Source organism: Grammomys surdaster, unplaced genomic scaffold, assembly GCF_004785775.1.
Source record: "Grammomys surdaster isolate TR1022 unplaced genomic scaffold, NIH_TR_1.0 125996, whole genome shotgun sequence".
NCBI lineage: Eukaryota > Metazoa > Chordata > Mammalia > Rodentia > Muridae > Grammomys > Grammomys surdaster.
Window position 1 is genome coordinate 2,305,579 of NW_021620812.1, and position 27,926 is coordinate 2,333,504.

The following is a 27,926-nucleotide window of genomic DNA, read 5'->3' on the forward strand; positions in this document are numbered from 1 at the left end:
AGAATAGGTGTTCCTATGTTGTAAACAATGTGCTTGTGATAAAACACTTTCATCTTATATACTTATTACAGAATAGGTGTTCCTATGTTGGCTGCGGGGAGTCGCAAGTGGACCACAGCACCATACACTCACAGGTATGGACAGACTTGTGGGATACATGGCAGTGGCGGGTGCTGGGGACTTGATCCAGGGCCACACTTACGCCATGCATGCACTGTATCACTGAGAACCTGAAGGGAAAGAGAATCAATACAACATTCATTCAAGTTGTGACTGGAGTTTGTGAGGTATTTGTGATCTGGTCTAGCTGTGTAGCCTGGCCTAGAATCTGGGGTCCTCCTCCCTGTGTCTTTCATATGTCACCTTACAGATGGGTGGCACCACACCAAGCTAGAATCTTTGCCGTTTAGAAAAATATATCGGATAAAATTTTGCTTATTCTCAGTGAAAGGGAGGGAACTGCTAAGAAAATCTGTATTACTATATGGTTATAACTGAGTATTGTTAAAGGTAGTCTGTATACATGTGTTCGGAGTTGTAGGTGTAGTATCCGATTATGCAGGTTGAAGTTAGTGTAGATGCTTAAGACTTTTGATTGTTTTTAAATTTTAATTTAAAAAATTTGTTTTTAAATTTGTGTGTAAGAGGCATATGTGTACCACAGCATGCCCATGTGGAGGTCAGAGGACAATTTTGGGGAGTTGGTTCTGTCCTTGTACTGTGGGTAGTAGGTTTGAACGCGGGTTGTCAAACTTGAACCAAGTGCCTTTTCCTGCTGAGCCATCCTGCTGGCCCACGTTGGCTGCTTGGCTGACTTATTGTATTCCAACTCAGTCCTGTTCCTGCTGTTGGAGTCACTCTGACATGTGCTGGTCTACATTGCTCCACTTGTTGTTTTTTGTTGTTGTTGTTTTTTTGTTTTTTGTTTTTGGTTTTTTTTTTTTGTTGTTGTTGTTTGAGACAGGGTTCCTCTGTGTAGCCCTGGCTGTCCTGGAACTCACTCTGTAGACCAGGCTGGCCTCGAACTCAGAAATCCGCCTGCCTCTGCCTCCCAAGTGCTGGGATTAAAGGCGTGCGCCACCACTGCCCGGGCTATATTGCTCCACTTGTATGGTGCTTCCCACGTCAGTCTGACATGGATCTTGAAAAGTGTTATGTAGACCTAAATGATATATTTCCTAATGAATGATATTTTAAGGTACCCACTAGTCTCAGCCAAGTTTCCTGTGAGAATTAAGCCCAAATCTTTGAAGCCCTAAGGCAGCATTGTACACAGTTACTCCCTGTACGTCTGAAGTGGTACTTTCTATGGCCATCCTTCAGAAAACTAAGCAACTGGTCAGCCATAGCTTGTGTGTTCTGCAGGGCTCAGCCCTTGTGCAGAAGGCTATCAATCTATCTGAGAGCTTATTTTGTTTATTGCTGCTTGAGTTATATTTTGCTTCAATTTAAATAATGTATGTTCTTTTGCAGTTCTGTTTTCGTAGAGTTAAATACCCTGAAAAAAAGTCTCCTATGGTGCAGTCTGGGCTTGGATTTTCTATATAGTAGAGGGTGATCTTGAATACATGATCCATGGGCCTGCTAGGATTACAGGAACACCAGGGTCCTAGTTTCCTGACTGTCGTCTTGTATTCTAGTTTGCTAACTGCAGAGCTGAGGAACCTTATACTGCTGTAGTTATCGTTGTCCTGTGAATGAGGGGACAGGCACTGGGATAACTTGTAGACTGAGTTAGGTGGTGTTACTATACAAGGTTTTATAGTTCATCTAAAGAACTTTCGATGTGTTCATGTGTGCTCCACAGCAGCTCTTCTGAGTAAATGACTGTTTGTCAGAGGCTGCAGTTTCTTATGAGGTCCTCTGCAGAAATGTTTTCATGACTCTCTAATGGCAGCTCCCTTTTCCTCCTGTGAAACTCTGTAGGAGACAAAGCATTATCTAACTGTGAACCTCACCACTCTTCGAGTATGGTGTTATGCTTGCAGCAAAGAAGTATTTTTGGATAGAAAATTAGGAACTCCTCCTTCATTACCTCATGTAAGACAGCCTCAACAAACACAAGAAAGCAGTGTCCAGGTAATATTATTTAGATTATAAATGTCCAGGAAATAATTACTGTACGTGTACCTTAGAGAGCTTACCTAAGTGCTCAGATGCAGTGCTTGAGTCTTGCCTTGTCTTACCTAGCACAGAGGGAACGGGAGGCAAGTGTGGGGTTGAAGGTGGAAAACACCTGGGCCTTGTCAGAGCTCTTGAAGGAAAGGCTGGAAGGGACCAATGGCATAAATTCTTTATGCCATTATTTCTATCCTTACTGTTGTTACATGTCATACCAGGTACAGAGATTTCCCTTAACTCATCTTCTGGGTGAAACATTATCTACCTGTTCAGAGTGCCAATGTTCAGTTCCTTTAAAAAAAAGATAATTGTAAAAATTAGCTTACAACATAGTAGGTTTCTGTAGGCTTTTTGTTAATAGTCTTTCTGTAAATCTAAGTTTAGACAGGTGGCAGGACTTCCATGGTCTTTGTGAATATAGCCCCTTTCCCATTCTCTCTCCTCAGCACCCTGTTTACCCTGAGAACCACTAGACATCCTAAAACTCACCATCAGTGTTACCCTATCCCTTTGGATCAGGAGACTTAAATAGGTTTGCAAAGATGGCTGATTCTCATTTACAGCAGCCTTTGGTTGTGTGTGCATGTATAAAACAGTAGCTATTCATGTAGAGGGAGCCTGCAGATGGGCTTATCTGTGACCCGCTTGTTGCTATAGAAGTTAGAGACTGTGAAAGACGAGGCATGTCACTAATTTAGATAAAGCTAGTTCTTCAGGTTAAATGCAGTATTTTTTTTTTTTTTTTTTTTGGGGGGGAAAGTTTTTTGGGGACTGGAAAGGTGGCTAAGGGTAAGAGTACATACTGCTCTTGCAGAGGACCTGAGTTTGGTTCCCAGCACCTATACTGGGCGAGTGAGTCAGCACTACTGATGGTTCCCGTCTGGGACCTGCTGCCTTGGCCTTCTGCAGCTGTGCACATCTGAACTCTCACATAGATCCACACAGCCAACAGTAAAGCACACTTTCTACAAAACATAAATGTAAATTCTGTAATAATTGCTAATGGCATAAATTCTTTATGCCATTATTTCTATCTTTACTGTTGTTACATTTTAGTTTTTAATTTTTAAAATTTTGTGAGTGTGGGTATGTGCGTGTGTAAGTGCAGGTGCCTTGGGAATCCAGGAGAGGCCTCAGACCCATGTGAGCCAGGGCAGGCAGCAGTTTAGAACCCTCTGATGTGGGGGCTGGAATAGAATTGGGGTCCTCTCATGCTCTTAGTTCTAAGCCAGCTTTCTAGCCCTGCTGTCACAGTTGTTTTCTGAGCAGAGTTTCATGTAGCTCAGGCTGCCCTCTAAACTTTTTACCAGTCAGGACTGGCCTTGAGCTGATCATTTTGCCTGTGCCTCCTAAGTGCTGGGGTTACAAGCATGTGCCACTGTGCTGGCCAGTTTCTGTTATTACGGTAATATCTTTCAATAGTTGTGTGGTGTAAATGTTATATAAGTTAAAATTAAAGTATGTTTTGGTAGTATAAGGATTTATTCAAGTTTGTTATTTTTTTATTATTAAGGATTTTAAAATACCCAGTAATACAGCATTGAAAACTCCTCTGGTTGCTGTATTTGAAGATCTGGACATAGAAGTGGAAGAGGAGGATGAGCTGAAGGCCAGAGGTAAAGCCCTTCTGTCAGCACTCCTTTGTGTGCTACTGCTTGTCTCACTAGGAAGCTGCATGGTGAGAAGTTCAAAATGCAAAGCTTTATTAGTAGAGATTAGAGATAATAATTACAAACAGAACTGAGAAATTTGACCTTGTGGACCAGTGTTTGCAGGTAATGCAAACTTGATTTGTCTGGTGTCAGTTTGTTACAACTGGACTCCGTTTTGTCTTTTGGGAGCCTTTAGCTGTCGACCTATTTTTGAGTTCTCACCTGCCAGTGAAGGGTTGCTAGAGTGATGTGAAGTTGCTACCTGGGCAGACTGTATGCCTGTGACCTGGCACTCAGGAGGCTGAGGTCAGAGGTTAGCTTATGCTGCTCTTATGTTACCCTCATCTACAAAAGGAAAAAGAAAAAAACAAAAACAAAAAGAAATGAAAAGAAAAAAGGAAGACAAGAATTTTCAAGGGGGCAGCATTATTTGGAAAAAGAATCACGTGGTTCCAGGGGGTCCTCTTGCCCTGTTCACTCAAAACTTTAAGCTCCTATATTGGGAGACAGTGGATCAGGATTTCTCATGTTTTTAAGGCTCATAGTATTCAGTGTAGACACTGAGTGTTCTGCTCGTTCTTGGAACACAGGAATTGTGTGCATATTAGACAAGCGCCCTTCTACTGAGCTACATCATTAGCCCTAAGATTTCTTAAATGTATTTTTTAGGTTATTTTGTTGTTTCCTTTGAAACAGAATTTCTCTATTACATACTTACAGCTGTCCTGGAACTTGCTATGTAGACCAGATTGATCTGAAACTCACAGAGGTCTACTTGCCTCTGCTTCCTGAGTGCTGGGGTTAAAAGTGTGCACCACCACACCTGGCTTACAATTCTAATTTTGAAATGTTTGTCATTATTTCTTTTTTGTTGTATTAGGAGTTGATGTCAGTCTCTGTTTTCTCTCTTAATGAGAAAAATAGAGTGCCAACTGACAGATGAGGTAAATGCAGCCTTTGGGGGCAGGCACTGTGCTCCACACCCAGCACAGACTTCAGGCTGACTTCCTATTGGGCTTTGAGCGGAATGAGAAGTGTAATTTTATTTTTTTTTTTTTTTTTTTTTTTTTTTTTGGTTTTTCGAGACAGGGTTTCTCTGAGTAGCCCTGGCTGTCCTGGAACTCACTCTGTAGACCAGGCTAGCCTCGAACTCTCGAACTCAGAAATCCGCCTGCCTCTGCCTCCCAAGTGCTGGGATTAAAGGCGTGCGCCACCACCGCCCGGCCAATAATTTTATTTTTTTAAAGATTTATTTATTTTATTTATGTGAGTACTGCTGTAGCTGTCTTCAGACACACCAGAAGAGGGCATCTGATCCTATTACAGATGGTTGTGAGCCACCATGTGGTTGTTGGGAATTGAACTCAGGACCTCTGGTAGAGCAGGCAGTGCTCTTAACCACTGAGTCATCTCTCCAGCCTGAGAATTGTAATCTTAAATCGGATTATTTAAAATATATTCTTAAACTGGTAGTATCTCATTTAATCCACTCTCAGGAGGCACAGGCAGGCAGATCTCTATGAGCTTACGGTGAGCTGGGCTACAGAGTGAGTTCCAGGACAGTCAGTGGTTCATAATGAGACCCTGGTCATTGTGCCCCACCCCCTATGTATTCTTTATTACATAACAGTAGAAAAGGTTATTTTTTTTTAAAGTTCAGATTTTTTAGGCTAAGTTAACAAATCCTTGAATTTATCTAAACCTTAAGAATTTGGAGACTGAGAGATTTCCAACAGTGTGGCCTCTGAGTTGTTGAGGCTGCTGCCCTGTGTCCCCATGTTTCTTATTTTTAATGTAATGTGTGTGAATGTGTGTGTGTCCGCCACTAGGCATTGAATTCAGGGCTCTGTGCACAGTAGACATATGCTCTGCTAGTGAACTATCAGTCCATTTCTATAACGTTTGAAATTGTTCTTAATAAACACCAAGAAGATTGAGTCATTCATGTTTTATTGAATGATGACTTAATATTTCTTTTTCACAGGCCTGACAGGTTTGAAAAATATTGGAAATACTTGTTATATGAATGCAGCTCTGCAGGCTCTTTCTAACTGGTAAGTAGTGAAACCAATACAGGTTTTCTTTTCTTTCTTCTCTCTTCTTCCTCTTTCCCTCCCTCTTTTCCTGCCTCTTTCCCTTCTTCCTTCCTTCCCTTCCTCCTTCCCTCCCTGTTTCTCTCTCTCTCTCTCTGGCTGTCCTTGAATTTGCTTTGAGAACCATATTGGTCTTGAATGCAGAGATCCAACAGGCTATGCCTTCCAAGTACTGGAACTAAGCATGTGCTCCACCACACTGCAGTCTAGTACAGGTTAGCTTGGCTAGCCTGTGCTCCACCACACTGCAGTCTAGTACAGGTTAGCTTGGCTAGCCTGTTGCTATGGTAGGTGACTAACTCCCGGAGCAGAGAGCCAAGAGGCTGGGTGAAGACGTCTCTTGTCCCAGGGGGATTGCTGTGTATGCATCCAAGTTTATTGTTTGGTTTTTCTCTTGACAGTGTCTTATTTTCACCCAGGCTATACTGGTATGTAGCTGAGGATGACCTTGAAAATCTGATCCTTATGCTACTTCGTCTCAAGTACTGGGACTACAAGCATCTATAACATGCCCAGTTAATGCCTGTAGTTTTCTAAGACTAGGATCCTGGCTTAGGCTTCTAGTAGTATGTCCTTGGGCAAAGTATTTGTTTTTGGGTTTGCAGTGCTGGGCCTCAAACTTAGACCCTTAAGCACACTGCTCTACGGAACAGTATTTATGTACAGAAAACAAATTTATCAAATTCTAGGATCATTTTTAGGTGAAAAATTGTATGAAAGTGTATTTCTACTGGTAGAACCCCTTGAATAGAGCTTTTATTAGCCCCCCCATTTGCAGCGTATAAATAGGGTGATTATTACCTTGTCAGAGCGTGACTTGTCAGAGCGTGACTTGTCAGAGCGTGACCTGAGTTTGTAAGCAGCTTCGGAAAGAGTTTAACACTGAGAACCAACCTGGAAGAAAATCTGTGTGGCAGACATAGTAATTGTGGGGTAACTAGATAGGGCCACGTCAGTCCACATGAAAACTGAGGTCTCAGGTGTGGTAAGAGACCACTGAAGTCCTTTTATAGCAGGGGAGTGAAGTAAGCAGTCTTGCAGCCCTGGTTGCCATGTGGACAGTGGGTTGTAGGAAAAAGTGTAATTTGGAAAACCAGAAGATGTGTAATAATCTAAGTAAGAAAGAATAGTGCCTTGCACAATCTTGGAGTGGGTGGATCTGGAGATTTTTTTTTTTTTTACAATAGATGGTTGCTAGGATATGGTTGGAGTACTGGGAAAGGGAGGAGTTTAATAATAAGAGTCATATGATGAGGGAACTATTTGGAAGGGCAGCAGGGTCTCTTAATTGCTGAGTCTTATTGTTTCTGTCTTTTTTCCATGGATACCTAATGTTGGTAATAAGAATGTAGAAGATTATTGGAAGATCAGGGTCACTTGAAAGTAAAATTTTGAGTGTGTTAGATTCAGTTTAATCATTTGCTAAGAATTCCGTTGATACAAGGTGGCTGAAGGCTCTCCTGAATGTGGCCACCACTGGTGTATCTGTAGAATTTAAGATGACCCAAGAAAGAGTGTATTTAAAAGAGAAGTCCGAGAATCAGAGTCCTGGGGTGCCTCTGAACAGAGAGAATATAAGGGAGGAAACAGGCTGCATGAGGAGGGCAGAAGCAATGCACACTGACTGAGTTCTGTACTCAGTGTATGCAGGAAGAGGCTGAGGCAGAGTGCTCATGAGCTGAGGCCAGCCTCGGCTGCATAGCAGTCCTTCCTCCCCTTCTGCCCTTTTTTTCTCTCTTTACCCTGATTAGTTCTTTTCTGCCTTTTTCTACACCTCCTTCCTTCCTTGTTTACTTCAGATAGGTCTCTCTGTGTAGCCCAGGCTAGCCTTGAACTCAGGGTGTTTCTCCTGGCCCTGTCTGCTAAATGCTGAAATTACAGGTATGTGCCGCCCTGCACAATTGCAAGACTCTTCATTAACAACAACAACAACAACAACAACAAATTTAGAAAGAGATTGGGTCAAGGTTCAAGCCTCTTATCCCAGCACTCAGAAACAGAAACAGGGGACCCTGATTTGGCGGGTCCAACAATGATTTGTTAAACTTACTAGTGATATAAAGGATTGACTGTCAGACCAAAAAGGGCAAAGACCTAATGGAGAGGTTAATGTGTGCTGTCAGTCATTGTACAACTAGAAAGCAATGAGAATTCAGCTTTGATTCTACTCTGACACTGCTCTCTTTTTTTTAAATTAGCCCACCTTTGACACAGTTCTTTCTTGATTGTGGAGGACTGGCTAGAACAGATAAGAAACCAGCAATCTGTAAAAGTTATCTCAAACTAATGACAGAATTGTGGCATAAGAGCAGGTATGTACTTAATATAATTATGTTTAAAAATCAGTACTATAAGTATGGAAAGAAAGCACTGTTAGGAGGGTTGAAAAAAGGTGGGAAAGAGATTTGAGTTAGGTCTTTGAAGGGCAATGCAGATGAGGGGGCGGAGGCCATTGTCAGTGTCAGCTAGTTACATGAAGCGCCTCTTGTTCCTGAGCTGCAGTACAGCAGAGCCCTCCCAGACAAGGAGAGTAAGCCTAGCCAGCGGCCTGGGCCCCGTGTCTTAGCATACTGGTAATTATTTGCATACTGGGTTATTTGCTTTACAACTGTTTATGAAGTTGCATTTTTGAGAAATATTGTGCAGCATGAGAGTAATAAAATTTTTTAAAAAGTTAAAACTACAAAAATATCTGTTTAAAACTGTTTCCTTTTCAGGCCAGGATCTGTTGTGCCTGCTAATCTGTTCCAAGGAATTAAAACTGTAAATCCAACTTTTCGAGGTTATTCTCAGCAGGTTAGTTATTCCTATAAAAAATCCTTAAAATGTATTTACTTTGTTTAGATGAGTGTGTTTGCCTGTGTTTATGTATGTGTACCATGTGTGCCTAGTGCCTGTTGAGGTCAGAAGACGGCGTCAGATTTCCTGGAACTGGAGTTACTGATGACCGTGAGCCATGCCATACAGGTGCTGGGAACTGAACTTGATCATTTGTCATAACAAGTGCTCTGACCTGCGGAGCCGTCTATCCAGTCTCCACTGTCATCATCTTTAATAAGTAGAAAATGTTGTTATACTTTTTTATTTCCCAATTTTCCTTTGTGATCATTGCACCTTTGTGTCTTTGATGTTTGGATTTTTAAGACAGGGTGTCTTGTAGCCCTGGCTGGTCTTGACCTCTCTATGTGGCTGAAGACAGCCTTAAGTTTCTGATCCTCCTTCCTCTGCCTCTCTCATGTGCTGGGTGTACAGAGGTGACCCCACCACCCCTGACTGTGTGTTTACTTTTGCATTTCTCTGGATCCAGTGAGTGAAGCAGTGTTTGTTTGATGTCAAGCAAGTGCTCTCCCATTGTCACGGAGCCTTCTGACTTGTGTGTGCTCTCCCACTGTCATGGAGCAGCTTCAGTTACTTAGTTCCTATAGTCCCTTGAGAATTATAGCTGGTCCTCACACAGTTCTCTTTCCTCAAACCATTACTTATTTCCTAGTAACTTTTTCCATATGAAGTTCTGGATCTCCAGACATTATAATTTAGAGCTGTGGATTGGACCTCAGAAATTTGTATTTTTAAATTTTTTTTTGTTTCACATTATTTGTGTGTCTGAGGAGTGGCAGTATCATACCACACTGCATGTGTACAGGCCAGAGAGACCTCTGTGAAATGGGCTCTCTCTCCATCAGGTCAGAGACACCTCTGAAATGGGCTGTCTCTCTCCATCAGGTTCAAGAGATTGAACTCAGGTCATCAGGCTTGCATGGTAATCACGTTTACTGAGCCATCTTTGCAGCTCAGGAATTTACATTATATTAATACATTATATTATTACCAAATAAGTTCTTGTGGGTCTATTGACAATTGTTCTTTGTGATACAGTTCATGGACGGCAAAGGGTCTAACTTAAACCCAATTTCCCTAGTAACTTATTTTAGGGTATATTTACAAATTCTGATTATCACATGAGGAAAATCTTTATTTTTGGTTCCATCCAGTTTCATTACAGAGCACGGTTTTGTTTGCTTTTAGAATATATTGTTCTAGCTCTGCTGCAGTATGGGCTATAGGCCTATTTAGTGTGGTACTGTACACAAATCCTTCATTCATCCCTCGTAGGTTCCTACAAGCATTTGCTTTAGACTGGTAATGTGGTTTTGTTGATGCTAGGATGCCCAGGAATTCCTTCGCTGTTTAATGGATCTGCTTCATGAAGAGTTAAAAGAGCAGGTCATGGAAATAGAGGAAGAGCCTCAAACACTGACTTCTGAGGAGACGGTGGAAGAAGAGAAGAGCCAGTCAGATGTGGATTTTCAGTCGTGCGAGTCCTGTAGTAGCAGTGAGAAGGCAGAGAATGAGAGTGGCTGCAAAGGCTGTCCTGAGGACAGCAATGAGACCACCATGCTGATTCAGGACGACGATGACCTAGAGATGGCCAAGGACTGGCAGAAAGAGAAGATGTGCAACAAGATCAACAAAACAAACTCTGATGCAGAACGGGATAAAGACAGAGACACGGCGTGTGAGACAGCTGACCTAAACAGCCAGGAGACCGTCAAGGTGCAAATACACGGCAGAGCCTCAGGTGACAATTAATAATCAGACTGTGCTATGCTAGTGTGTGTTGTGTGCAAACAGTGGGCATTTATCTGTCACTTTTGGAACAAGTCGTCTATTTATTAATTGTTCATTTATTTATTTGTTTATTTACTTACTAGGCAGGATCTCAATGTTTGCCCCTGGCTGGCCTGGAGTGTACTATGTAGACCAGGCTATCCTCAAACACATCTGCCTGCCTTTGCCTCTTGCATGCTGGGATTAAAAAGGTATATGCTACTATACCTGGTTTTGGGATTTTTAAATTATACAGACTTGCAGTTTAATACTATCTGCTTGAAATGTTAAGTGAAAATCATAAAATTATGAAACTAAAAGTAAGATAATTTTGTTGATCATTTACTTAGGAATTCATTTTTCTATTTTTTAAATTTTATTTTGGTATGGAAGAGCTTATCAGGATTCCTTTATGGTTACATAGTAGTCTAGAAAATTAGTCTCTTTGGGATTTCCCATTTTATTTCAAGCAAATTCTGTTGAGATCTGAGAAAAAGAAACACAACCCATGATTTCTTATCATGCATGTTACTACATTCCAATGGTTTGCACTGTAGACATAGCTAATGTGTACATGAACTTTGTTAAGGTACATTACATTGGACAGTATTCCTTTTGAGAAGGGAAAATATCCAAATGAAAGACATGAGTTGGATTGTTTTACATATCATATTTATTTCTTTAGGAGTTAACTTACTTTGATGTGCTACTGACTACACTAAATTCAGTAAAATTAGATGATTAGAAAGTCAGATCATGTGTCTCTGTGGCCAAGCAATGACAGGAAGTTTGTCTTTGGGACTATTGAAGAGAACACTGACAGTTGAAGTGTCTGAGGGCATCGCAGTTCTTCCGTGAACAGTATTCCCTTAGGTCAGGCAGACGGGAAGCTTACTGTGCAGACTGCCTCGTGCCTGCCAGGGACATAAAACCAGGCCTGCTTAGGCTCCATAGATGCACCAGCGAGTACCTGAATGAATGTCAGTTCTCATAGCTAGACTTCCTTGTCAGAAGCCAAGGGAAGCATGATTCAGAGACAAACTGGCCCTTTATAACTTGCTTGTGGGGTTTGTTCTTAACATATAGTAACCAGATAATGAAGTAGAGTAGGGCTGAGAGTTTTGTGTTTTAAATCTTGGGTGAAAAAATATGGCTAAGACCATGTAGTGCACAAAACCTAAAATCCTTACTGTCTGCCACCAGGAAAGGAAGTACTAGCCAGCCCTGGAACCTCCAGCTGCTCCCTTTGGAAAGTGAACGAAGGCACCAGGGCTTTGCTGTTTTCTTTACTCATGCTTGATTGTTTTTTTTTTTTTTTCTGTTTTGTTTTATTTAAATTGATATTTATTATTTGTGTATGAGTGTTTTGACTTTATGTATGTATATACATTGCATTTGTGCCTGGAATCTTTATGTTAATTAACATTATTGAGCATGTGGTATATAACTTAGTAGTTTCATTTATAATTTTAATTGAAGCTAATAATAAAAATTTAAATATTACAGAATATATCACTGATGTCCATTTGAATGACCTATCTACACCACAGATCCTTCCATCAAATGAAAGTGTTAATCCACGTTTATCAGCAAGCCCTCCTAAATCAGGCAGTCTGTGGCCAGGACTGACTCCGCCGCACAAGAAAGGTAAAAGTCCTATAACTCAGTTCCTCCACTCTCACGTGGTTAGCTAGTTTGAGCGCTGGCTGACGGTGATGCTGATGAGGTGGGAGGGAGGAGTGTGTGTTCTCACACAGTTGACAGAACTGTGCAACCATGATTAGGAGGCTTTGTTTGTGGTTCTGTACTTTAAACTTTAGGTTTTTATAGTTCAAAATAACATTTTGGTGTATGAGTAGCTCACCTGCATGCATGTATGTATGCATGTATGCATGCATGTATGTATGCATGTATGTACATCCCATGTGTTCCTGGGGCCACAGAGGTTAAAAGAGGACATGCAATTCCTGGAACTGAAACCTGGTTGTGAATCATTATCTGGCTACTGGGAACCAAACCTATAGCAGCAGCAAGTATACCTAACTGCTGAACCTTCCCAGTCCTGTGAGTTCACCTTTGAAAAGTGGTGTGCCCTTTAGCCCGTTCTGTCCTACAGCAGTCCCATTATCAGATTGTCATCCTGCCCCTCAGACCTGCCACACGGATTCTGTTCCCCGTGTGCCCCTAAGGGCTGTGACTCCTGACGGCTCCCCTTTCTCCAGAGTGCCCTGTAAATGATGCCACACAGTACACACGCTAAGAAGCAGCCCTTTTCCCATGTAGCATGATTAGTTCAGAACTGGCTGCATTGTTGTATGTCTGGTTACTTTCTTTCTTTTCCTTATCAAGTTACAGTTCATTTGTGTCACCAAACCACTGTTTATTCACTCATCAAGGGATTTTTTTGAATTGTGTTCAGTTTTTGGCAGTTACAAGTAATCCTGCTACAAACATTTATGCACAGTTTTTTTGTGTGATGTTAAGTTTTTCTTGGATCAGAGAGAAGTATTAGAATTGTATTTCCTGTGTTTTTAAGATAATTTCTTTATTTTTAATTTCATGTGCATTGTTGCTTTGCCTTCATGTATGTATGTATGTATGTATGTATGTATGTATGTATGTATGAATGAGAGTGTTGGAACTCGAATAACAGACAGTTGTAAGCTACCATGTGGGTGCTGGGAATTGAACCTAGGTCCTCTGGAAGAGCAGCCAGTGCTCTTAACCACTGAGCCATCTCTCCAGCCCCTGTTTCTTGGATTTTATGCTCATTATGTTCATTTATGTTCAGCACTGTACAAAGCTGCCTGTCTTTCAGGGTGTCTGTATCATTCTGCATAGCCACCAGCTTTGTATCAAAATGCTAGCATTATAAAATATAAAACTATAAAACTTAGAGAGGACCCCATGTGGTAGTGCATGCCTTTAATCCCAGTATTCATAGGAAGGTTGCCCTGTGTGGAGTTCAGTCCAAGGGCAGTGTGGTCTAAGTAGGGGATTATAGGCCAGTCAGACTTGCATAGTGAGAGCCTGTCTCAAACAGTGAGCAAAGAAGCTGCTGGAGGCCTTAAAGGCTTTCTTACAGTGGAGAGCAGCGCTTGCTGTATACAGAGATGAAGGCATGGGCAGAGAGGTGCGTCAGGGACAGCAGCGCTTGCTGTGTAAGCTGGACAGCCCTAGTTTGATCCCTAGAACTCACAACAAAAGTAAAAGGAAAGAACTAACCTCACCAAGTTGTCGTCTACCTTCTGTGCTTCATGTGCATTCACTCCTAAAGACACCATTTGTAAAAGAACCAATGAGTCTTGGCAAAGGGCTTTGTTAAGATTGAAGAAAGGGGTAAGATTGTATTTGTAGGTGGGCAAACCAGAGGAGTATATACAATGCTCCTCGCTAGCAACAGGTGCAGTCAGAACGTTGTTCCAAAGGATAATGTGCAGCTGGGCCTCCTGCTGTCCTCATGGCTTTACCCTGCCTCCCCCAGCTGCATCTTCTTCCTTTGGCTTGTGGGCCATAAATATCCCAGTGATGGGGCCGGGGCCAACTCCTCCTTTTGCACATGGAGCAAATGACTAGGGTATTGTGTCCTTACTATTATTATTAATTCATTTCAGAATCATACATAATTTAAAGTTAGCTGAAGCCTTATTTGATTTTTGGTTGGCTTCTTTATCTGTTTAATGATTTTTTTTCTTGGTTTTGCTTTTTTAAGATAAGCTTCTCTGTGTAACCTCGGGTGTCCTGGAACTCACTAAGCTGACCTCAAACTCAGAGCTGCACTTACATCTGTCTCACAAGTGTTAGGATTCAAGGCATGCACCACCACCCAGCACTGATTTTTTCTTTAAGATTTTTGTTTTTACTTTTATTCATGTATAAGTGTGTTTCTATGTGTATGTGCTGCATATGTTTGGGTGTCCATGGAAGCCAGGAGAAGATCCTTTGATGCTAGAGGTACAGGCAGTTGTGAGATGCCTTATGTAGGTGTTAGGAATGAAAACTTGGTTCTCTGGAAGAGCAGCAAGTCAGCCATCTCTCTAGCCCTAAAGTAATAATCTTGAGTGGTATTTTGAATTCTTCTATAGTACAGTAATTATTTTTTATGTTTATTGACTTATGTGTGTTTGAGTACATATGTGTAGGTGCACATGCCATGGCATACTTGTAGAGGTCAAGAGAGAACTTGTTGGTTTTCTCCCTCCATTATGTGGGTCTTCGGAATCAAACACAAGTCTGAGATTGGACAGAAAGTGGTTCTACTTGCTGAGAATCTTGTAGGCTGAGTATAGCATGGCTCAGTGGGTATGACTGTGCAGAGTTCAGTGCCTAGCATTTATATAGGGTAGCTTTAAACTGCTCCTGACTCCAGCTTCAGGGAATCCAATACCCTCTTCTGGCTTCCATGGGCACCCAGATGTACATGCAGCAGACACATACACACACACACACACACACACACACACACACACACACACACACACATCTACCTATATATAGTAATAGATAACTACAATTTAAAAGGAAAATATTCTAGGGAAAGCCAGGCATGGTACCATTTTTCTAATCTAGTATCAGGATGAGATGGAGGGAAGAAAATCGGGAATTCAAGAGTCAGTCTCAGAGTCATTGTGAACTTGAGGCCAGTCTGAACTACATGAGATCCTGTCTCAAAAAACAAAATCCCAAAACAATTCAAAAATATTTTACAGAAAAATATTCACAGAACTAACTTGATTCTTTTTAATGTTCTGTCTTTTAACCCTAGCTCAGTCTGCATCTCCAAAGAGGAAAAAGCAACATAAGAAATACAGAAGTGTCATTTCTGACATATTTGATGGAACAATCATTAGTTCAGTACAGTGTCTGACGTGTGATAGGGTGAGTATGGGGAACCGTAACACAGTACTTTTCTGTCAAATGTTACTTTTAAAAGCCTGAAGGTAGGAAGCATTAAGTAGCTGCTTGCTGTTGCGGAGCACGCATGCATTTCTTTTGTATCATTATCTGGTGAGTTTAGATGTAGAGTAAAAGTACCACCCACACCCTCCGTGAGGGACCATGGGCTCTTTGTTTTGGTTACATGGGAAGGTGAGCAGTTGCTTGACAACAAGAATTGTTAACGGTGCTTATTCTCTCAAGGCTGATGAAATTAGGTATGCCCAGAAACTTCCATTCAAAAGCAAAAGGAAGTGAGTGTATTCTTATATTTGCCTTTGCAGGTAGCTTGTAATGATATAGGTGCTTCAATAATAATGCCAAATTCATAAACAAGGACTTCTCTCAAACATAAATTATCATGAGGGTCTGACTAACACCCAATCCTTAAGGATTTCTTCATTTTTTCATTTTAGTGAGATACATAATGAATATGCTTAATGAATGAGAACTAATGTCTCAGAAACGAGAGTCAATTGTATTAAAATTGATTGTATCAATTGTAACATCTTAATTAAAATGTTAAGTCAAATGTAAGGCATTCAGTAGGGTCATTTTCACATAGATGGTGTATTACCCAGAATGTTTTGCCTGTAGTATGTGTATAGTGCTGCAGTTAAGGACAGACTGCATGTGACTGTCATGTAAGATTCTATTAGCAAGGGTATTGTAATCTTCTTACTGTGGTGTTTACTTCATGATCGCCTGAAGCAGTGTATCTCCCATGATGCATCCTTGTTGTTAAGTGCTGGTTGATACCAGATTTGTTTTTCTCCACACCCCTTCTTAAACAGCCTGAAGTTTCATGTACTTTGGAGGCTGAGGGCAGAGAATACTTGGGAACAGTTTGGATGATATAGCATATAATAAGGTCCAGTCCCCTCCAACTCCCCCCAGAAGAGTGTGGATGTCAATCTCCTGTTGCCAGGTGGCTGGATTTGTTGTGCTTCTTAACACTGTAACATCTCTGAGCCATAGACATACTAATGGCCTGTATGAAGATTATATTTGGAACAGTACCTGGTACAAAGCAAACCAGGCTCATTTCTATTTGTAGTATTCTAAAAGCTGTTTGTTGTTTATATTTGCTTACTATAATAATTTGCTTTCATCTTTGGAAGAAATCTTATCTTGTAAATAATTGTACTGGATTCTTTCCATCCTGTTAAAACCAAACACTTGCAGGTGTCTGTAACCCTCGAGACCTTTCAGGATCTGTCCTTGCCGATTCCTGGCAAGGAAGACCTGGCTAAGCTGCACTCCTCCAGTCACCCAACTATAGTCAAAGCAGGCTCGTGTGGTGAAGCGTATGCTCCACAGGGCTGGATAGCTTTCTTCATGGAGTATGTGAAGAGGTACGTGTTTATTTTCTTTGCTTGGATTGATTGCAGTTGATGCTGCTGCTTCTGCTGTACTAGCAGAACACTTCCTTTTTCTTCTGTCAATGATGTTTCAGGTTTGTTGTCTCATGTGTCCCTAGCTGGTTTTGGGGTCCAGTAGTAACCTTGCAAGATTGTCTTGCTGCCTTCTTCGCCAGAGATGAACTTAAAGGTAAGAAACATGATAGTATTTATGACTAGCTCTTGTAGGTGAATGTAGCGCTCCATTTTTGGGCAGTTAAATAGTGATTGTTTACATTTGCATTTGCATGGTGGAGGCGTCTTCAATGGCAGTTGAAATAGGATTAGAAAAGTTATGTCCTGAAGGGATTTATATATGTTTTTATAATACAAAATGACACATTTTGAAGTTCTGTGGTTCCGAGAAGGTAGAACTCAATGAAGATAATGACTGTAAGATGTGTCTTGAATTGTCTTTACATCTGCACCTTCATTGAAGGTCCCTACAGCTATTTTTGACTGCTTGGTGGGTTCGTTTTTCTTCTACCTTTCTCTACCCTTTTTCTTCACTTTCAAACCCCTAACACTAGAGAAGAGGGAAAAAAAAAGAGTAGAAAGGAAAGAGATCCCTGAATAAGGTTAGGGGTCAGAAAGGGGGCAATGTTATCGTTAGACTACTTCCTGCTGATTAGGGGTGCTGAGTTCCATGGGACAAGTGTGATCTTCATTGTCAGGACATCGAATTTCTTTTTTTTCTTTGTGCATGACCAATAGTAATGAACAACCAAACAACAACCGAACAACAAATCTCCTACCTCTAGGGGCCTAACATTTATACACCCTCTGAAAAGTCTCCAGAATTCTAAATGTTACACACTTGCAGAAACATCTGCAGCTGGCAAAACCACACCCCCTCCAGAGCACAAGGCAAATCATAGTCAGCTGCTGTAGACAATCTGAAACAGCCCCATATCCCACACCTGGGATTCAAACGAACATATTTTTATAATATCTGTTTTTTCTTTTTAAGAAATCAAAATTCCAGAATTGACACTATAGTCCTACACTTTTCTTGTGTGCCCAACACCACGCATGTAACAAGATATAGTAAGTTCTGTTCAGTGAGTAAATGAAGTGACCATTTCTTGAATTCATCCATCAAACTGAAAGGAGAGGAGAGGGTGGTGACTGTAGTAAATGTCATGAGCTGGTCACGGTCTTGTGCTATGAAGACGGCACATCTGGGACTTGCAGAACAGTTGCTGATAATTAGCTGAATGACCAGATCTGTTCTGTTTGCAGGTGACAATATGTACAGTTGTGAAAAATGCAAAAAGTGAGTAACACTGACATTACTTTCGGTTTCATATTTTGTATTTTTCTTGGTTGTCTGAAGCACATGGAGTTAGTTATACTTGATGCTTTAGAAAATTCAAATTGGTTATTTTGTAAAACATGATTAAAGTAAATGTTTAATATCCTGATGTAATATATTAATAAATGTGAGGATTTTAAGGAATGAAGTATGTGAGTTTGCATTCTTTTTGGGATTGATGTGGTAACAGTAGCACCCAGGAAGTGAAAGGTGCAGGTGTGTGGAACATTCAGAGAGGTTCACAGTATCTGCTGGTATGGGTGCAGAATAGAACAGTTAAGCCTTGTTTTCTCTTTCTTTTTTTCTTTCTTTCTTTCTTTCTTTTTTTTTTTTTTTGTTTGTTTTTTTCGAGACAGGGTTTCTCTTATAGCCCTGGCTGTCCTGGAACTCACTCTGTAGACCAGGCTGGCCTCAAACTCAGAAATCCACCTGCCTCTGCCTCCCAAGTGCTGGGATTAAAGGCATGTGCCACCACTGCCCAGCTCCTTGTTTTCTTTATATCTACTTCCAGCTCCCTTTTCAGTCTTGTATACTTTTGACTTTTAAAAACCTCTTTTGGGTGTGGTGGAGCATACCTTTTAATCTCAGCACAGAGATCTGCCAACTGGATCTAGACAGTGGGTTGGGTTCCAGGCCAGCTAGAAATCAGCGACTACAGCAAACAAACAATAAAACACTTCTTGGTGATATCAGAAAAATGGAGTATAGATTTGATAAAAGCAAGTACTTTTGATGTAGAGGGAATTGAAAAATTTTCGGAATCTCTGTAATACAGAAATAGTGAACTCCTAGGAAAAGCTTGAATCTTTATTTTTTAAAGATTTAATTTTTATTTGATGTGTATGAGTACTTTTCCTGCATGTGTGTATGTACAGCATGTATGTGCCCAATGCCCAAGGAGATTGGAAGAGAGGGTACCACATCCCCTGAAACTGGAAATATAGATGGTTATGAGCCCTCTATATGTGGATGCTGGGAACTGAACCCAGGTCCTCTGTCTGCAAGAGTGGTAAGTACCCTTAATGGCTGAGCATTCTTTCCAGTCCATAAAGCTGGAGTCTTAATACAGACTTTTAGCTACTGCCAGGAACAACAGAGAAATCTTTAAAACTTCAAATGTTGGTCCTTCTTATGATAGAACAGAATGGAACAATGTCAAGGCCATAAATGTAAAAATAAATACATACAGACCTCTCTTACTCATGTGGAAAGATTTGCTTTCTCAGTCTGTCTAGAAGTCCTGGCTGACAACTAAAAAGAGATTGAGTTTGAATAGGTGCCTTACTGTGTAGCCAGATATGCCAGGCAGAAGAAAACAGACATGAAGAGAGTCAACCAGTGTTCACCCCTAGATGCCAGATCTGTCAAATGTACATTAATATTGATTATTTGGTGATTTCTTATTTTTAATTTTTATGTGCATTGGTGTTTTGCCTGCATGTATGTCTGTTTGAGGGCATCAGTTCCCCTGGAACTGGAGTAACAAACAGCTGTGAGCCACCATGTGATTGCTGGGAATTGAACCAGGGTCCTCTGGAAGAGCATCCAGTACTATTAACCTCTGAACAATTTCCTCCTAAGGGTTGGGATTGCTGGGCAAGTGCTTACCACACAACTAGGCCCTAAATCTTTTAAATCAAAGTACTGCGTAGTGACTTAACTTTTTATTAGTGATATCCTGGTATAAGCAAATACCTGGTATTTGAAATAATCGGTTCCCCCCCCCCCCCCAATTTTTCCAACATTAAGGGTAAAGGTTTTCAGACTGGGCGTGGTGCTTATATACTATGTCATGACTCAGATATGGTAGCTCATGCATTTAATCCCAGCTCTCAGGAACTGGAGGCAAGTAGATCTCTGGGAGTTAAAGGACAGCCTGGTCTACAGAGTGAGTTCCAGGAAGGCCAGGGCTATGTAGAGAAACCCTGTCTCAAAAACCAAAACAAAATTATAAACAAACAAACAAGCAGGCAAATAAATAAATAAATAAAATAATGGTTTTAAAGCCAAGTATAGTGGTAATTGGTAGATGCTGATATTATCAGCACTGAGGTGGGTGGATTATAAATTTGAGCCTAGCCTGGGTTTCATAAACAAGACAGTATTGTCTTCAAAGCAAAATAAACAAAAAGAATAAGAAGAATATATGAACCTGAACTACAGATCTTGAAGAAGAGTTGGATTTTGCACTATGCAGTTTTACTTAATACTGCATGTTGTAAAATTTAGACAATGGTATATTACTTAATGTTAATTTTTTTGTTTCTCAAGACGGAGTTTTTCTGTGTAGCCCTGGCTGTCTTGGAACTCACTCTGTACACTAGGCTAGACTCAAACTCCTAGAGATCCACCTGCCTCTGCCTCCTGAGATCTCGCAGGGATTAAAGATGTGAGCCACCACTGCCCACTAATACTAACCTTTAAAAGCAGGATCTCATGTATTTCAGGCTGGCCTTGAGCTTGTTATGTAGCTAAGGGTGACCTTGAATTTCATATTTTCCTGCTTCTACCATGCCAAGTCCTGAGTCTGTGTGTATGCTACCACACTTGATCTGTGTAGTGCTAGGATGGAACCTAAGGGTTAGGATTGCTAGGCAAGTGCTCACCACACAGCTAGGCCCTAATTCTTTTTAATCAAAGTACTGTGTAGTGACTTAACTTTTTATTAGTGATATCCTGGTATAAGCATTTTTTTTATACTAAGGGCTATTTTATTGTTAGGTTATTTAGTGTATAAATATGTAACATAACTCAGGAATATTGTTACTCTGATTCTTTCTTGACATTTTCTGAAAGATTTTTTTTGTGTTTTGTAGATTTATTAGCTTTTCTTTTTTATCCTTAGGTTGAGGAATGGCGTAAAGTTTTGTAAAGTACAGAAGTTTCCTGAGGTATGACTTCACTGTTGCTCGTTTATACACTGTGGTAATGTGTTAATGTCACATGCTATAGTAAACTAGGAATGACTGAAGCATGGACTTACCATGCATAACTTTAGGACTCATTGTAGGAAGCTAGGTTGAATATATAACACCATCTAACAGTGTACTGCTAAACATGTCACCAGACTATGCAGGAGCCTGCAAGTCTGAAGTTTTCAGCTAGACAACCAGTGGCATTGAGCTTTGAAGAGCCAGGTGCACTCTGCCACACTGCAGTTTTGTCCAGAATCAGGTTAGAATTCAGGGGGATATTCAACTAAGGCTTAGATTCTTATTGAGAATATAAAATGAGCCAGGCATGGTGGCTATGTAAATCTCTGTGAGTTCCAGGCCAGCCAGGACTTCATAATGTGACCTTGTCTTTTAAAAAAGGGGAAAAAGCCCCCCAAAACCCTCCAAATCCAAATAACTATTTTAAAATAAACATTTAGAATAATATAATTTTGAATGATTGAATGCCACATTTTCTTGTTTTTACAATAATACTTTAGTGTACTTTGTTTTAACCATTTATAATCTTTTCTAATGATTAATTTAGATGTTGAATTGTACTATTTTTAGATTTTGTGTATCCACCTTAAAAGATTTCGACATGAACTGATGTTTTCCACCAAAATTAGCACTCATGTCTCCTTCCCCCTGGAAGGCCTGGACCTTCAGCCATTTCTCGCAAAGGATAGCCCAGCTCAGATTGTGACATATGACCTCCTGTCAGTCATCTGTCATCATGGGACTGCAAGTAGTAAGTACAACGGCTTGATATTTATTTTTGATTAAAAAACATGTATCCAAGCTGATTGCTTAAATAAGCCCCACTTGACCAAAGGGAGAAAAAAATTAAAAACAGATTTTAGTGCCTATTATTAGAAAAGTGGCAGACAACACAAAGTAATAATACATATTTAGGAAAATAGCTGGGTGTGGTGACACATGCCTGTTGTTCTAGTACTCGGGGGCCTAAGGCAGCAGGATTAGGAATTCAAGACCCAAAAAATATCAGCTAGTTGAAACAGGTACTAGGAATACAGATTAGCAGACTAATTTAACCTTATGGGCAAACCTGAATGTCTACCCAGTTCAAGGAACCTGGGTAGCAGAGACTGTGAAATAAAGAAGAGACTGTGAAATAGAAATCTCCCCAAGCTGAAGATTAAATAAAGATGTTATAACGTTGCCCGAATTATATGTGTGTGTGTGTGTATGAAATTATGATCTTCTAACCCTAAAATTGTATAATTATTAAGTGTTAGAGGAAGCATTTCGGATGTTAAATTTTAGGATACTAAGTATTTTTCTCTAGACTATTTGGAATAATTGAAATTAAAGTTAGAAGACAAATGGTAACAACCATAACAAGGTAGGTTTTGTACAAGGCTTTTCAGAGCTGCATGGTCTAAGGTGGGTGTGGTGGAACTCTCTTATCTTCTCAGCTCTTGGGAAGCTGAGGTGGGAGGATTGTCAGTTCAAGCCCAACCTGGGCTACAATAGTGAGACCTTATCTCAAGACAAAAACAAACGATTAAACTTCTTGGGCTTCCTATCTTATAGTGGAAGTACTGAGATGCAGACTGAAATAGTAAGAGCACAGACACTGCTGTGGACGTGTTTCAGCTGCTTTGTAGTCTGGCATGTAGCACTGTAACACACTTTTTTTCTGCCTTACAGGTGGGCACTACATTGCCTACTGCCGAAACAACTTAAATAACCTGTGGTATGAGTTTGATGACCAGAGCGTCACTGAAGTTTCAGAGTCCACTGTACAGAATGCTGAGGCCTATGTCCTTTTCTACAGGTGATGGGGAACTGTCATGACCGTGGGAAGAACATGTTTTTCTAGGGATTTGTGCTTCTGAGACTTTCAAGGTTTATGGGTGTAGCTAGAAATGTTGTGCACTCTCATGAGTAAGATAAAGAAGCTGTTTACAGAATGATACTTAGTACCGAAAATTAAGACTTCATAGATAGGCAAAGGGATACATTGTGTTTTAAATTGTTTTTTGTTTGTTTTTAGTACTTATTTCTTAGTTTCTTTCTGTTTATTTTATGTGTATGGGTATTTTACATGTATGTATGTCTGTGTACCACATGTGTGCTTGATGGCAGAGGAGGTCAGAAGAGGGCATCAGATCTCCTGGAACTGGAGTTATGGATAGTTGTGAGCCACCATGTAGGTGCTGGGAATCTAACCCAGGTCCTCCAAAGAACAGCAAGTATTCTTAACTGTTGAGTTATCTCTCTAGCCTCTCCTTTCTTTAACATGTATGTACACATGTATGTACGTATGCATGTATGTATGATGTATGTATGTATGTGTATATGCATGTATGTGCCTGTCTTTATGTACCAAAGTTCATTTGTTCAAAGGATAACTTTTGGGAGTTGGTTCTCTCCTTCCATCAAGTGGGTTCTGAGAATTGAACTCAGGTTCTCCAATTTGGTGACAAGCACCCTTCATAATGAGCATCTCACTGGCCCAGTTTTTTACTTAAAAAGAAAAAAAAAGTAGACAAAGTTGGAATTATTACCAAATTTGTTCCCTAAAATATCCAATAATAAAGACGGTATTAGTATAAAAATCTTTGATACTTTAGTATCTTATAAAAGAAAATGCTAGAATCAAGGAATCAAGAATGCAACTTAGTGACTTGATCTTACTAGTACTGAATGCCTATGTTGTACCGTGGTTACATGGGGATACTCACAGTTAAGATTCAATATTACTTTCATGGTAATGTATAATGTGTTGAGCAGTGAGACAGAATATTTCTCTGGACATTCCTTAGAGCTTATCAGATCCACAGTTACAGTGTGTGTGTTAAAACTAATAGTGAAAAGAAGAGTCATGCTGTGAGTCTAATGTAGTAAAATGTGTATTAATTTAAGGAATCATTGTCCTCAATAGGAAGAGCAGTGAAGAGGCACAAAAGGAGAGGCGAAGGATATCAAATTTGTTGAACATAATGGAACCTAGCCTCCTTCAGTTCTATATATCTCGACAGTGGTTGAATAAATTTAAGACCTTTGCTGAACCTGGCCCTATTTCAAATAATGATTTTCTCTGCATTCATGGAGGTAAGGAATACTGTTATGTAAAATAGTGATAGAAGGTTGCTGTTTAATTTGCAGTTAGAAAAGAGTCAAGAATTTCCTCTCCTGCTTATTGCCCATCCCCATCTAGAGCTGAATGTCTTTGATTCCTTATGATTTCAGGAATTGGCCTTGTGTGAAACCCAGTTCTAGAATACCAAAGACTATTTCAGTGTCGAGAAAGCATTAATTTCATGCTAGAGTCAGATACATGGATGACTAATTACAGTTGAGCCATCTTTCCTACACACAGTTTTCTTGGTGAGAGCCATTCCTGTGTGGGTTTAGCTGACACCTATATCTGTAGTTCTTACTCTCTCTGTTTCTCATGAATGCTGACTTTTAAAAATATGGAAGCATATTTAGGATTTGTGAAATGAACCTCACAGCTCTGTGATTGATGGGCTCTCACTGTCTGTCCTGCAGTAATAAGCAGACTTGTGTGGGCACTTTGACTGACCGTTTTGGTTGATGTCTTGCTAGTGTTAATTATGTAGTGAAACTACTGGGTGTGGGAATACCCTGTATTGTATATAGAAACCTAAAGTTATATATTTCTGAGTATTCTGAGCTGGTTAGTGATGGATGGAATGGTTGGTTTGCATATGATCCTAGATTCAAACCCTAGTGCTACCAAATAAACACACAGATAAAAATACTGAATGTGTACTTCAAAATGTCTGCTCATCTTTAGGAAGCATTATCACCAAAAATGCTTTCCACTTACATTTTTTTGGGAGAGGTTTAAGCACAGTGATTGAAAGACAGATATGACCGCATGTATAATCCTGTAGCCCCAGTGTCTGAGAGCCTGAGGTAGGAAAACTGCTATGAGTTGGAGGCCAGCCTGAGCTGCAGAGTAAGACCCTCTCCAGAGAGAGAGGGAAGGAGGAGCAGAGGTGAGGTGGGAGGATTGGCTGTTTACCATTAAACATGACTTTAAGTGTGAGGGAGCACTGGCCTACTTTGAGTACGCTCTTGGTTTAACTTTTGGCACTGCCTTTGAAAGTCATGTAAAGAAATTAAGGAATGAAAAATAAAGTAGACTTAAATATTTTTTAGGTATTCCTCCACGAAAAGCAAGTTATATTGAAGACTTAGTTTTGATGCTGCCTCAGAACATTTGGGATAACCTCTATAGCAGGTTTGTTTTTTAAATCCAAAAGTAAAATCATAAAACAAATCATAAAAGAAAATTTAAAAATCATAAAATAGTAAAACAAAATTTAAAAAAATCATAAAACAAATTGAAAGTAGTTACAGAAGTGTTGGGTTGTGACATAAATACCCAGTAAGTTATTTGATATATATGTAGGAAGATTTTTAGTTAGTGGGGCTTAGTCTAAATAATGAGAATTTTTTGATCATCTGTAGGATATACTGTGGTATTTAATTTTATTTACCTTTAATGATGCTACATCTCCCAATACTAAAAGTTTACATAGTTGTATCCTACTAAATTGGAAGTTCTTTTTTTTTTCTTTACTCTCTCTCTTTTTTTTTTTTTATAAAGAATTATTTATATGTATTTGAGTACACTGTAGCTATCTTCAGACACACCAGAAGAGGGCATCAGATCCCATTACAGATCATGTGGTTTTCTGGAAATTGAACTCAGGACTTCTGGAAGAGCAATCAAGTTCTCTTAACCAGCTTTCCAGCTCAAAATCGGATATTCTTACTCCTAAATTTTAAATAATTTCACAATGTTCTTTCGCTACTAAGCATTTTAAGTATTAAAAATGCACTCACTAAGTGCTTTCTACCTGAGCACGGGAAGTCTTCATTTGATTAAATTTTGATTGGTACTGTGCTTGTATAGCTAAGAGACAATTTTGTGCTAATTTTAGAACCCTTTTCACTTTGCTGTCGTTTCTAATGCTGCAGTGGGAGGGAAAGTTGTAGCTATAAGGGAACACTGAAATGTACATAAAGCAGGCTAGGGACTCAGGGATAATGCTGTTGGCCCTGGGAAATGTAAAATTGAGAGTTCTTTTGTATATTACTTTTGACTTTTTCATATTACCTTTAAGAATTTTCCTATTGGATTTATTCTTTAAATAATTTTTAAAAATTATTTGGTGTGTGCTTTTGTGCTAAAGATCATGGGTGGAGGTCGGAGGGATAACCTGAGAGAGTTCTTTGATTCCATCATGTGGGTCCTAAGGAGACCAGGACCCACCGAGCCATCTTGTCAAACTCAGGATTTATTTCTAACTGGGAATTTAAACATGGATTGAAGAGCTAGAAATAGTTTCCCAGAACCCGGGCCTTTTCTGTAGTTGTGACTATGTTCTTAACTTCATGCTCAGGTATGGAGGAGGACCTGCTGTCAACCATCTCTACATTTGTCACACTTGCCAAATGGAGGCAGAGAAGATTGAAAAGCGAAGAAAAACTGAATTGGACATTTTTATTCGGGTAAAAGAAGTAGCACGTTCAAATTGTAGACGATGTAAGCTAAGGGTGCTGATCTGGTAGCAGCGGAGGGATGGGTGAGAGAGCTGCAGTGGATGGACGGCAGGGGCCTGCTGTACAGCCCCGAGAGCCCTGCTCAGTTCACCACCATTCTAGCTCTCTTCTTCCTGTGGGTGTTTCTGTTTTATATGGATTTGTCATGGCAAGAAGTCTTACTCCCCAAATTGTATGTTTTTTCTGTAGAGTTGTTTGTAGTCGATCTGTAGTCTGCAGCTGGTGTGGCTGTTAAAGGAACCTGCACCTTATTTCTTGAAAGGTTTGAGCCTTCAGCAGACTTAACTTACTTCTTTGTAAGGTTAAGTTTTACTCTCTAGCTAAAGGTTATGGAAAGAGTGAGTAGTGTCTGTAGTCAATTGATTGTTGGATCCTAAAAGGATTCTTCCATGTTGTGTCTTTTGTGAATTGACCTTAATGACAAATGTGACCTTGAATAGAAACATTTTTATATAGGATTTTGAGGTGAAATCATACTGAGTTATTTATACAGAACCCAAATCCAGTCAGTGTCCTCCCCGAAGTGACACACTTTCTGCAACAAGACCACACCTCTTAATGGTGCTACTGCCTGAGTGAAGCATATTCACACACCACCACACTGTATTCACTACCCAAAGAGACTGTACATCACTACACCCAGTTCTTGATTTCTTTAGTACCCTTCATGCATAGACCCAGAGATTTTCATATCCTGGTTTATGGTTCCTATGTAAGTAGTTTTTGAGTGTCCCAAGAAGACTCTTACCCTCAAAGTGCTTACCTTTAGTAAATATCAAAGGGTCATGGGCAGCTGGGCATGATGGCACATGTCTGTAATCCTAGCCTTTGGAAAGTAAAAGCAGGAGTGTCTGTAATTTGAGGTCACTTGGGCTACATGATACACTGTCTTAACCCCTCCCTTTAAAAAAAGCCATAGAGAAGGGAAATGTTGAACAAGGGTTAAAGAGCTCAAGAGTAGTGGGACGAGTTGAAGTGGTCAAGATAGGTCTGTTGAGGTGGTGTTAAAAGAAAGATTTGTCATAACGAGGCTCATGGGAAATGCAGGGACAAAAAAAACTAAACAAACAAAACAAACAAAAAAAAATGGAGCAGAGCAGAGACTAAAGGAAAGGCCATCCAGAGACTGTCCCACCTTAGGATCCAGAGACTGCCCCACCTCGGGATCCAGAGACTGTCCCACCTTAGGATCCAGAGACTGCCCCACCTCGGGATCCAGAGACTGCCCCACCTCGGGATCCAGAGACTGCCCCACCTCGGGATCCAGAGACTGCCCCACCTCGGGATCCAGAGACTGCCCC

The 27,926-nt window shown here is 40.3% G+C and overlaps 1 protein-coding gene across 5 annotated transcripts in view; it reads left to right on the top strand.

Moving 5' to 3' along the window:
* The window catches only part of Usp33 (ubiquitin specific peptidase 33), a 47,632-nt gene that overhangs the window by 13,323 nt on the left and 6,383 nt on the right, over nucleotides 1-27,926 (top strand). For 3 of the 5 annotated variants that reach the window (XM_028754332.1, XM_028754329.1, XM_028754331.1), the window contains 18 exons: nucleotides 72-134; nucleotides 1,927-2,079; nucleotides 3,635-3,737; nucleotides 5,758-5,827; nucleotides 8,065-8,178; nucleotides 8,584-8,662; nucleotides 10,031-10,445; nucleotides 11,981-12,121; nucleotides 15,240-15,352; nucleotides 16,595-16,764; nucleotides 16,866-16,960; nucleotides 18,052-18,085; nucleotides 20,970-21,015; nucleotides 21,628-21,808; nucleotides 22,732-22,858; nucleotides 23,969-24,138; nucleotides 25,216-25,297; nucleotides 26,466-26,574. In XM_028754332.1, the coding sequence (XP_028610165.1) occupies nucleotides 72-134; nucleotides 1,927-2,079; nucleotides 3,635-3,737; nucleotides 5,758-5,827; nucleotides 8,065-8,178; nucleotides 8,584-8,662; nucleotides 10,031-10,445; nucleotides 11,981-12,121; nucleotides 15,240-15,352; nucleotides 16,595-16,764; nucleotides 16,866-16,960; nucleotides 18,052-18,085; nucleotides 20,970-21,015; nucleotides 21,628-21,808; nucleotides 22,732-22,858; nucleotides 23,969-24,138; nucleotides 25,216-25,297; nucleotides 26,466-26,574 (2,265 nt within the window). The remainder of the gene's footprint in view (nucleotides 1-71; nucleotides 135-1,926; nucleotides 2,080-3,634; nucleotides 3,738-5,757; nucleotides 5,828-8,064; nucleotides 8,179-8,583; nucleotides 8,663-10,030; nucleotides 10,446-11,980; nucleotides 12,122-15,239; nucleotides 15,353-16,594; nucleotides 16,765-16,865; nucleotides 16,961-18,051; nucleotides 18,086-20,969; nucleotides 21,016-21,627; nucleotides 21,809-22,731; nucleotides 22,859-23,968; nucleotides 24,139-25,215; nucleotides 25,298-26,465; nucleotides 26,575-27,926) is intronic. The other 2 variants (XM_028754333.1, XM_028754330.1) reach the window with 1 other exon arrangement.